Source organism: Ahaetulla prasina, chromosome 15, assembly GCF_028640845.1.
Source record: "Ahaetulla prasina isolate Xishuangbanna chromosome 15, ASM2864084v1, whole genome shotgun sequence".
Taxonomy (NCBI): Eukaryota; Metazoa; Chordata; class Lepidosauria; order Squamata; family Colubridae; genus Ahaetulla; species Ahaetulla prasina.
The window spans coordinates 1,536,194-1,547,886 of record NC_080553.1 but is presented as its reverse complement, the minus strand read 5'-3'; the positions used below and the strand labels follow the sequence as shown (position 1 = coordinate 1,547,886).

The 11,693-nt window shown below is 46.4% G+C and overlaps 1 protein-coding gene across 1 annotated transcript in view; it reads right to left on the bottom strand.

The window, feature by feature from the left end:
- Window positions 1–3,128: 3,128 nt before the first annotated feature.
- The window catches only part of RSPH14 (radial spoke head 14 homolog), a 97,453-nt gene continuing 88,888 nt past the window's right edge, over window positions 3,129–11,693 (bottom strand). Inside the window, exons 4-6 of the mRNA XM_058158292.1 lie at window positions 4,616–4,841; window positions 4,322–4,458; window positions 3,129–3,400 (exon numbers count right to left, since the gene is read on the bottom strand). Coding sequence (XP_058014275.1) covers window positions 3,162–3,400; window positions 4,322–4,458; window positions 4,616–4,841 — 602 coding nt within the window. The 3' untranslated portion in view covers window positions 3,129–3,161. The remainder of the gene's footprint in view (window positions 3,401–4,321; window positions 4,459–4,615; window positions 4,842–11,693) is intronic.

The window sequence follows — 11,693 nt, the reverse complement described above, 5'->3', positions numbered from 1 at the left end:
GGAAGCCTGATCTTTCTTTGCTCATTAGATGAATACGGAAGCAATACAGCCACAGAATAATAAAATCACAGGGCCTGCCAAGAGTAGGAATTGTTGTACCATCCCAGACAGAGGGTATCCAACCTTCAGAATGGAGCACCCATAACTCAGGTTGTTCTACTGCTCAATAGCTCCCACACCAGGACATTTCTCCTTATTTTCTTCCTCTATGAAGCTCCCAGCCTACCTTTGGGAACTTTGAAAATAACTTCACAGCCTCTTCCTTGTTTCAAGGAAAGAACCAGGCTACATTCTTCTTTTGAGAAATGATGAAAGGACTGTCCAGACGCAAAAAGTCCACCAACAGAATTGTAGATTTGGACAATGAAGACCAGCCAAGGGCTTTGATTGCATGCTTAGGGTGAGACACCAAGAAGTGGGTTAGCTGGATGAGTCAGAGCAGCTGAGGGAGACCCCTTTGGGACATAGACTGAAGGTATTTTTGTATGTTTGTTGGTGTGTTTGTGTGCTGAGTGGGCGGAGGGGGTGCTGAGTACCCAAAGGTGCTTAAGAGGATGTTATTATGGGAAGTCATTTAGCTTACATTTTAATTAAATCTAGGTAACTGTAACCTATGCCCATTCTTATTTCTTTTACTTTCTGGGAAAACTAATTCCTGGCCATCTTCCCTGGAGCACCATTTTATCCAACTATCCCTCTGTTTGCTTTTTTCCAGTCTGAACGTCCTTGGATTCTCCAGCCTGTCCTCCCGGGGCACATCCTCAAATCCTTGTATCAACTTTGTAATATCTTTCTGGATATCTGCCCGTATCTTTCTGGAACTGTGCTGCCCAGAATTGTACACAGTACTCCATCTGTTATATCCTGAATATATATTGAGAAAGAAAAATTGAATTAAAATTAAAAATACTGTAAACAAGCCTCACAATGGATAATGAGATGTTGAAATAGTGGATAGCTTCTGTCTTTTAGGATTGACCATTATCATCAAAGCAATCAGCAGCCAAACAAGGTGCCAAACACTAGCTCAGGTAGAGTAGCAATGAAGGCATATTAGTTGAAACCTTCTTGAAGTCTACAACCCTGAGAATAGATGAAGAAGACGATGATCAGCAGCGAGGAAGATGGGTTGTAGCAGCAACACATGCACCCTTGTAGATCTCAAGGTCTGGGTTGGAGATAGGTTTTCTTGAAGAAGGTCTATTTATGTGATCATTAAAAGTTGATGCTGAGTTGGTGGCAAATACTGATAGCCCTTAGTTTGTGACCACAACTGGGACGGGCAACTCAGACATTAAACAAAGTGGTTGCTAAGTGAAATTGTGGTTGTGTTTATAATCAATCATTCCAGCTGCGTCTCACCAGCACAGAAGAGAGGGAAATCCTCCCCTTTGAAGCAGCTGCTTCTTCTGATCCAAGCCAGAGTCACCTGAACCTTGCTAGTAGGGGTATCATAATGCTGGCTTGGCTACGTCCTCCTCAGATGCAGTGTTTCCAGGCCATAAATCCCCCACCTTGTCTGGGTCCTACCATTTTCCCCCCTGCACTGCTCCCTCTGGCACCTCTCAGTCGAGTCTTCCAGCCTGTTCAAAGTAAATTGCAATTTCATTCTGTCATTCTGGGTGTTGGGTAGATCTCCCAATTCCGTGTCACCTGCAGATTTGATCAGCAGCCCATCAATCCTTTTGTACAGGTCATTAATAAAAGTGTTGAACAACACTGGTGCCAAGATAGATTGCAGTAGAATCTCATTTGGAAACAAGCGACACAAATGCCATGCAGCTCGTCTCTTGCTAGGGCCTCTTCTCAGAAATGCTTCACTTTAATGAAGAACCCAACCTGTTCCCACCAGGAACATCTGCACAGCCTGCTCCCACTTCCCAGTATTCTCTCTCTTCCTGGGCCATCTCTGATTTGTTGAAGCAAATTATTTCAACCATGATATTGGTCAGAGTGAAGAAAATCCCACCTCTGTCCCAGCTCTTTCATCCCCCTGCCAGTGCTTCATAATCCTTAAATCATTATCATTTATCCCTGCATTAGGATAGGCAGTTGTCTTGCCATCCCACACATTTTCCTTAGGTCAGCACGTCCCTCTTCACCTGCTGTTGGGCCAACAGACAGACACACCTGCGTCAGTCAGTCCCTCTTGGTAGAGCTCTCCGATCTCTTCCACCCCATCAGGGCAGAGGAGGACACCTCCTTGCTCCTTCTGATATGGAATCTGCTGTGAAGGTCCAGAGAACAAGACTTCTTCTTGTCCCTTTTCCAAGAATTCTTTCGCGGTCTTGGTGAATTTGGAGCATGGGCAGATTTGCCTCTTGCCTTTAGACCTTCTCTTCCAGGAGAAGAGAGGCCACCAACCTGTGCTTGAGGCATACATCATTCTTGCAATTGTTGTAGAGGACAATACTCATTTCTCCTGACAGACACAAGGCCAGGATCATGACCATTCAGCAGGATTGGCCTGTTGGTGAAATCTCTGCATTCCCCAATGTATTTATTTATTTAATAAATGTTAAATAGATTTATTTGCCTCCTATCTCGCTGAAGGGCTACTCTAGGCGGCTTACAACAATAAAAAGAAAAAATGAAAAGAGCGTAAACAGATCAGAAGTAAAGAGAGCAATAAAATAAAGAAAAAGAACACAATGGGAACACATCAATATGATCATCAAAAAGATGGACGGGTGGAGGGCAGAGAGCGACGAGGGTGGGGGTGGAGTCTGCCGTCCATCCAGCAGCCCCCTCCCCTTTGGACCCCAAGCCAACCAGCAAAGCCAGGTCTTCAGGCTCCTGAGGAAGGACGGGAAGGCGGGATGTTCCCAAGGGAAGGCTGTTCTTTTGGATCCCACTCCCTGGTCGGAGTTCTCTGACTGAAAGAGGGTAGGTCCCCTTTACCAATCAGAGGAGGAAGGGCTTGACCTAGTGGGAGGAGGTCTGGAGTGTGAGGTCATCAGGAAGCCTGGCCCTGTGCCGTTAAGGGCTTTAAAGGTCATGGCCAATCTGCTGTTCTAATTCTGCTCCCCTGAACGAGATCAAAGGAGAGACCCTTCACCAGAGAGCTGCGTGCTCTCTTTTACCCAGTTACACCCCAACAAAATGGATCCTTACAGCATCAGGGCTATTGTTAGTTTATTGCCAGTTGCCAAGAGGGCTTTCTAAGGTTTCCATTCAATGACCTGTATGGCGATCTGGGCTGCTCTCCGCACGGTCTCACTGGAGTCGTTCAGCCGCTTCCGGAACTCCGGCACGTGCTTCAGCAGGGCCACGCGGCCTTCTGGGGCTTCTGACAACATGGTCAGGGCCTTGATGGCATAGAGGCGGACTTTGCTCTTGTCATCATGGATCAAAGGCAGGAGATAATCGATGGCTTCTGCATTAATAGCAGCGTATTTCCCTAAAACGGAGAGAAAACATAGCAGGGAACGAACAGGCCAGGGCAGCCGTGAGGGGTAAAGCAAGAGGTGAGACGGAAGCAGCTGCAGCCAGAAAGTCTGAGTGGGCTTCCTTGTCCCCTTGGCACAACCCAGGGTTTTCATAAAAACTGCCGGATAGGTTTTATTTACCTTATTTTTCAGACTATAAGATACTCCGGACTATAAGACGCACCTAGCTTTTGGGGAGGAAAACAAGAAACAAAAAATCTCCCTCTGCCTCCCAGCAATTTGCCTCCTTGCAGCCAACAGCAAACAGCCTGCTCAGCTTCAGCACAGCCTGATTTAGCCCGGGCAGCTAACTGACAGTTGGATCTGCGGCCTCCCGGAATAACCCCTATCAGCTGTTCCAGGCTGCAGGGATCGCCACTGCCCATCGCCGCCACTACCTATTGCCCACCTCCTCCTGCCTCATTTTCAGCCTCCCACGTCCCACTGCTGGAGCAGGCTGAAAATGAGGCGCACAGAGGTGGCAATAGGTGGCGGTGGCTGGGGTAACTTTTGTAAACTTTTTTCTTTCCCTTTTCTAAATCCTTTCTTTTCCATTTTTCTTTTTGTTTTTCTTCCACCTTTCTCTTTTTCTTTGGTTTATATTACTTTTTATCTTTTCAATTATAATTGTAATTATACTACATTTAATTGTTTTTAATTTGGATGAATTGGAAATCACTCCTCTATATGCTTTTATATACCTTTGCATTTTTTAAAGTTATACTTGTTTTCACTACTGTAAATAAAATCTCTACAATGGTGAGAAGGAAACACCTTAACTGCAGCCCAGGCAGCACCTCCTGCAGCCCTGGGCTTCCCAGCTGTGTCCCTGGGAGCCCCCCTCACACCTCCTCTCCTACGGAGAACGGACTGAACCCCGCGGCCACACTCACCTTGGGTGGTCACTGCCGAATTCATAAGGGCCCCGGCAGCGTTGGCTCGCACCTCCGCATCCTCATCTTCCAGCAGGGTGACCAGGTCTGGAAAGACTTTTTCTTTGAAGACCATGTTCTTCCCCTCCAATGGGACGCTGAAGTGGGAAAACCATCCCTTTGGGTCAGCTGAGGCTGGTCTACTTGCCTTGCCCTTCTGACCAGTTAACTCAGCCAGAGAGAAACCACTCTTGGCAGACATGAAGCTACCCTGGAGCTCCTTCGCCATCTGCACCATGTGCTGGTGTGCCTCACCTGATGGCCATGAGGGCCTGGGCAGCCTTGCACCTTATGGCCCGTGAGGGATCCTGGAGCTTCTCCTTCAAGATAGAAACGGATCCTGTAGCCAAGGCCTCGAAGGCTTCAACTCGCAGGCAGCCTGTTAGGGTGTCCAGGATGAGCTCCTGGATGTCCTCCTTCTCGGTCTTCAGCTTCTGCACCAGCGATGAAACCAAACCGCTCTCCACTATCCCAGTGGCCACTGCAAGAACAAAGAACAACTTGTCTTTGCCTCTCCTGTCCAATGGCCTATAGGGAATCAGAGTGCAGGGGTGGCCTCAGGGATTCTCTTCCTACTCTGCTGTCCTCACACTAGAGGGGAAGGTGAAGGGCATCCACTACTTATGACGAGGGCCCAGGGAAGAACATAAAAAATGGTGCTTCATGTGATATTTTTTTTTTAATCCTAAGGAAATATTTGCACTATTGGTCAAAACAGTGACCTCTTTCTGCCCTCAGGCTCCCCTCTGGAATGTCTCTGAGAACGAGAGGTGACCTTCTAATCAACAATTCTCCACACTTGCCCCAAGCTGCAGTTCTGAAGATTTTTAAAGCAGGTCATGTAAGTTATCATTGTCATGAACGGGCAGGTAGACTTTGAGGATGGAGGTGGGTATTATCAAAACAAATCCTGTTCAGAGCTTCTGAACTTCAGTGAGTCATCTTGATGGATGAGCTGCGCAGAAATCATGCAGGGCAGCATTTGAGGCCACCCTAAAACAATGGCTACCAACCTGCCTTCCACTGAGGACCTGTATACTGCACAAGTCAAAAAGAGGGCTGTGAAAATATTTACAGACCCCTCGCATCCTGGACATAAACTGTTTCAACTCCTACCCTCAAAATGACACTACAGAGCACTGCACACCAAGACAACTAGATACAAGAACAGTTTTTCCCCGAATGCCATCACTCTGCTAAACAAATAATTCCCTCAACAATGTCAAACTATTGACTAAATCTGCACTACTATTAATCTTCTCATCGTTCCCATCACCCATCTCCTTCCACTTGTGACTGCATGACTGTAACTTTGCTGCTTGTATCCTTACGATTTATATTGATAGTGTTTCTTGATTGCTTATTTGTACCCTATGACTTATGATGAACCCATCACTCTGCTAAACAAATAATCCCCTCAACACTGTCAGACTATTTACTGAATCTGCACTACTATTAATCGTTTCATAGTTCCCATCACCAATCTCTTTCCACTTATGACTGTATGACTATAACTTGTTGCTGGCAATCCTTATGATTTACATTGATATATTGATCATCAATTGTGTTGTAAATGTTGTACCTTGATGAACGTATCTTTTCTTTTATGTACACTGAGAGCATATGCACCAAGACAAATTCCTTGTGTGTCCAATCACACTTGGCCAATAAAAAAAAAAAATTCTTGATGAATATATCTTTTCTTTTATGCACACTGAGAGTACATGCACCAAGACAAATTCCTTGTGTGTCCAATCACACTTGGCCAATAAAAATTTTTATTCCTGGGAAACTCTTGCTCAGTCTCTTCATTTTGTCCCATGAAATTCTTCCAGAGTATTTTGTCCTTTCTACTTTAAAATACTTACATGAAGCCCCCACAAAAAGCCCTTCAGAGTTGGAGATCTGTGTCTCATCTTTATAGAAATGCCCCCCCCCGGATGAAGTCCTTTGCTAAGGGAATACCAAGGAAGTTGCCACATGCATCAACTCAGTGAGACCATCCACCTTCAAACTTGGTCCTAGTCAATAGGCCAGGGGTTTCCAACCATGGCTGGCTGAGGAATTCTGGGAGATGAAGTCCACAAGTTGCCAAGTTGCCACATATGATCACATGGAAAAACAAACTGGGACTCAATCCAGTCAAGGTCTCTTGATCAGGAGCCAAGTTAGTACTGGAAGTCCTCAACTTACAACCATTTGACAATCATTCCATGTTACAATGGCATTGAAAAAAGGGACTTAAGACCTGTCCTCATACTTGATGAAAATTCAGGCCTTTGACCACCAGCGTGACCATGGTTGCATCGTCCCAGGGTCACATGACCCTGCAAACTCCCAAAACAGCTTCTCACAAGCAAAATAAATGCGACAAGCCCAATTCACTTAGGAACAGTATGATTCACTTAACAACCATCGCATAAAAGGTTGTAAAATCAGGCATGACTCCATCATAACCTCCTTAATTAATAATGGAAATTCTGGTCCCAACCGTGGGCGCAGGTTGAGGATTCTCTGTATGTTCTTGTAATTGAACTCATAAGTCGAAGATTCCTGGCATCGCATTTGGGAAGGTCATTGACAAAGTGGACCCTCTGTGTCTGGAGGGGAAGCAAATGGACCAAAAAATACCGATGGGGCCAGGAATGGTTGGAAAGGCTGGGCACGTTGAACTTGGAGAAGACTGTAGGGAAATGTGATCATTGCCCAAGAAAGGCGTCAACCCAACTCCAATCAAAAACTCTAGAGACAGGCATCATCTCAAATTTTCCATTTATTAGAGTAGTTATACTGGCACATTGGGGAAAACCTGAATCTGAGAGTTCCAGGTTTTCCCTCAGAAAATCAAAATCCCAACTCCAGCCCCTGCACCCCTCGGTCCATCACATGGCCCAGTCACCATCCGTCCCAACTCGAGGCTCTACTTCAACTGCTCCTCCTCCAGATACAGGAACACCATGACCTTGGCCGAAGGGAAGAATGCTATTATGCCTAACTACAATCATTCTGCTAAATCCCCCCTCCTACTTTCCCAAGCGCAAGAAGGTGGCAGCATGGAAGCTTCCAGGGTTAATATGGTCCAAAGCTAACAAAAGGGCTGTACAGTAATGTAGACAAAGAGGCAGAATTGTTCTGTGTTGTTCCAGAAGTCATGGGGATTAAATTTTGAGGAAGACTTCAGTTGGATTTCAGGAAGAATGGTCAACTGTTCAAGAATGGAACAGACTGCCGAAGGTGATAATGGTGTCTCCTTCTTTGGTTAGTTCTTTCTGTGAACTAAAATGCCCCAAAATGCACTCAGGATAACAATAACAATAACAATAACAACAACAACAACAACAATAATAATAATAATATTTTTATACCGCCCTTCTCCCAAAGGACTCAGGGCGGTTAACAGCCAGATAAAAATTCAATACAATATACAATAAAACCCATTTAAAAAACTTATTCAATCTTGGCCAAATTAAAATTATAAAAGACATGATCTAAAACCCCGTTTAAAATCCAATTTAAAACCCATATTATGCCAGTCCTGCTCGGAAGAATAAATACATCTTCAGCTCGCGGCGAAAGGCCCGGAGGTCAGGAAGTTGACGGAGTCCAGGAGGGAGCTCATTCCAGAGGGTAGGTGCCCCCACAGAGAAGGCTCTCCCCCTGGGGGTCGCCAGCAGGCATTGTTTGGCTGACGGCACCCTGAAGAGACCCTCTCTATGGGAGCGCACCGGTCGGTGGGAGGCATACGGTAACAGAAGGCGGTCCCGTAGATATCCGGGTCCTATGCCATGGAGCGCTTTAAAGGTGGTAACCAGCACCTTGAAGTGCACCCGGAAGACCACAGGTAGCCAGTGCAGCTTGCGCAGAAGAGGTGTTATATGGGAGCCACAAGGGGCTCCCTCTATCACCCGCGCAGCTGCATTCTGGACCAACTGGAGCCTCTGGGTGCTCTTCAAGGGGAGCCCCATGTAGAGAGCATTGCAGTAGTCTAGGTGAGAGGTGACGAGGGCATGAGTGACCGTGCATAGGGAATCCCGGTCTAGAAAGGGGCGCAACTGGAGAACCAGGCATACCTGGTAGAAGGCTCTCCTGGAGACGGTCGCCAAATGCTCTTCGAAAGATAACCGTCCATCCAGGAGAACGCCTAGATTGCGCACCCTCTCCACTGGGGCCAATGACTCGCCCCCAACAGTCAGCAGTGGTTGCAGCTGACTGTACTGGGATGCCGGCATCCACAGCCACTCAGTCTTGGAGGGGTTGAGCTTGAGCCTGTTTCTCCCCATCAAGACCCGCACGGCTTCCAGACACCAAGACAGCATTTCGACAGCTTCATTGGGGTGGTCAGGGGTGGAAATGTACAGCTGGGTGTCATAGTTGATAACTCACCCCAAAACCACTGATGACCTCACCCAGCGGCTTCATGTAGATGTTGAACAGGAGAGGCGAGAGAACCGACCCTTGTGGCACCCCACACAGGAGGCACCTTGAAGTCGATCTCTGCCCCCCTGTCAACACCGACTGCGACCGGTCAGAGAGATAGGAGGAGAACCACCGCAAAACGGTGCCTCCCACTCCCAAACCCTCCAAACGGCGCAGCAAGATACCATGGTCGATGGTATCAAAAGCCGCTGAGAGATCTAACAGGACCAGGGCAAAGGAATAACCTCTGTCCCGAGCCCTCCAGAGGTCATCCACCAACGCGACCAAAGCTGTCTCCGTGCTGTACCTGGGCCGGAAACCGGACTGGAACGGGTCTAGATAGACAGATTCATCCAGGTACTGGGGTAACTGATGTGCCACCACACTCTCAACAACCTTTGCCACAATGCGAAGGTTGGAGACTGGACGGTAATTGCCCAAAACAGCTGGGTCCAGGGATGGCTTCTTGAGGAGGGGCCTCACCACCGCCTCTTTCAAGGCGGTGGGAACAACCCCCTCCCTCAAAGAAGCGTTAACAATTCCCTGGAGCCAGCCTTGTGTAACCTCCGGAGTGGCCAGTATCAACCAGGAGGGACACGGGTCCAACAAACATGTGGTGGCATTCAGCCGCCCCAGCAACCTGTCCATGTCCTCGGAAGCCACAGGATCAAACTCCTCCCAAATGGGCTCAACAAGACTTGCCTCCGTCACTTCGCCTGAGACTACCCAATTTTGGTCCAAACCGTCCTGGAATAACACAGCTGGAAGGGACCTTGGAGGTCTTCTAGTGTCCAACCCCTGCTCAAGGAGGAGATCTTATACCATCCTGGACAAATGATATGTCCAGTCTTTTCTTGAAAACCTCCAGTGATGCAGCATCCACAACATCTGAAGACAAGCCATTCCACTAATTAATTGTTCTCACTGTCAGAAAATTTCTCCTTATTTGTAGATTGGTTCTCTGCTTGATTAGCTTCCATCCATTGCTTGTTGTTCTGCCTCAGGTGCTTTAGAATAGGTTGACTCTTAGTTCGTGGCTCAAATATAGTGAGGTCCTGAGGACATCTAGGGAGATTCCTTGAGAGCTCACGGTTTGGTCAGGCCTACCTCTTGCCAGCTATTTGAAGTTTTGGGGTTCTAATGTAGCATGACTAACTTCCAAGAAGGAAAATTAAAACTCAGGACTCAGTGCTCTGAATAGTCCAATCAGATTCCTTCCAGGCAATTCTGACGGTCCTGTATTTACCAAGCAAGAAGCTAAAGCATCGGGGAAGTCACTGATATGGTTGAGGACAAATCTAATAGGTGGAGGGAGAACCTGGATTCATCAGGTGTCACAAAGAGGGCAAACCCCACTTCAGGATGCTGGAGGAAAAATCTGACAACTCAGTTATTCTGAGAGTTGATTATCAAGAAAAAAATTGGGGAATCTTTCAAAAAGGTGTTTTGGAACTGACTTTCTGTTATAAACTTTAGGAATCTGGACAAAAATTTAAGCTTTTTTTGATTAAATCAGTTTATATGCCTTACTAGTTTTGCTGGTTTGTACAGGTTTGGCTTTGAACATGTTTGCTTGTTAGGGCTGTGGGACTTAATTACAATAGATATACAGCTTGTGATTTAATTTTCAGGAAATCTCTCCGTTCAATCAATGCAAATATGTCAAAACTTTCCGTACAACCATGTATAATAAATTTTTCCCCAAGACATTTTCCAGCTCTTACATTAAATTGTTTGAAGTTGTATGATGATGAACAACTATAGTGGTGGTAGATCAAATGACAATTAAATAGTTGAGAAAAGTGACCCTTTCAAAGGCTACAAGGAATGCAGGGGATCCTGCTAATAACATTTATGCTTTTGGATCTTGTCCTGCTCTTCCGTAGATCTCAAAGATCCTAGAAAGATGGAAACGGTGCCAGGAAAATATAAGAATATTCCAGCTGGCTGGCAATGCTTTGAAGACTTCTCCATTTAATGCGAGAGGATTAATTATGTTCATTCCATACTATCTCTCTCGTTTGGATGTAGGCCAGGCCTCTGACCTTTTGTGAAAAGAAGCAAAAATTAATCTGCAGGTTTTAGTTCCAGGGACTGAGGTCTGGCTTCTTCAACAAAAAAACACTGAAGGGAAAAAAAATCTCTTTTGAAATGGATGTGAAGGTGCTTAGGTTAACTTCTGTTGCAAGTTATTCAATCTGTGTATTTGTCAACAAACTGACAAACTGTTCTTTTTTTCAGAGCAATGAGAAGCCCAAGCAAGCCACAGATCTCTCTACTCAAGAAAAAAACGAGACAGAGCAGAATTATGCTGTAATTCCTGCCAGAGTGGCTTAGAGTTTTTAAAAAATCAGAAATAAAATGTTGGTGATGCAATACTTAAATAAAAAATATTTCACCAATATGCTGATGATACTCGGCTGCATGTCTCAGCCCATGGTGAGTTAAGCGATGCTGTGTCCTCCCTCTCGCACTGCCTGGAGGCTGTTTAGAGGCTGGATGGGGAGCAACAGGTTGAAACTAAACCCTGGCAAGACCGAGTGCCTCTGGGTTTGGGGTTCGTTGGCTCAGGGAGAATTGCCACCTTTGGTCTTGGAATGGGGTGGCCCTACCCCAAACAGACCCTGTGTTTAATCTGAGGTTTCTCTTGGACTCAGGACTCCTGTTCAAAGAGCAGGTGGCAGTCGTGGCCAGGAGGGCCATCACTGCAGCTTGTGTGCCAGTTACGCCCTTTCCTGGACCAACAATCCCTACTCACAGTCACTGATGCCCTAGTCACTTCCCGTCTTGACTATTGCAATGCGCTCTACATGGGGTTGTCCTTGAAGAGCATCCGGAAGCTCTGGTTGGTGCAAAATGCAGCGCCCCGCATGGTTTTGTGCAGACCCCGGTGTGCACATGTATCACCTCTCCAGCG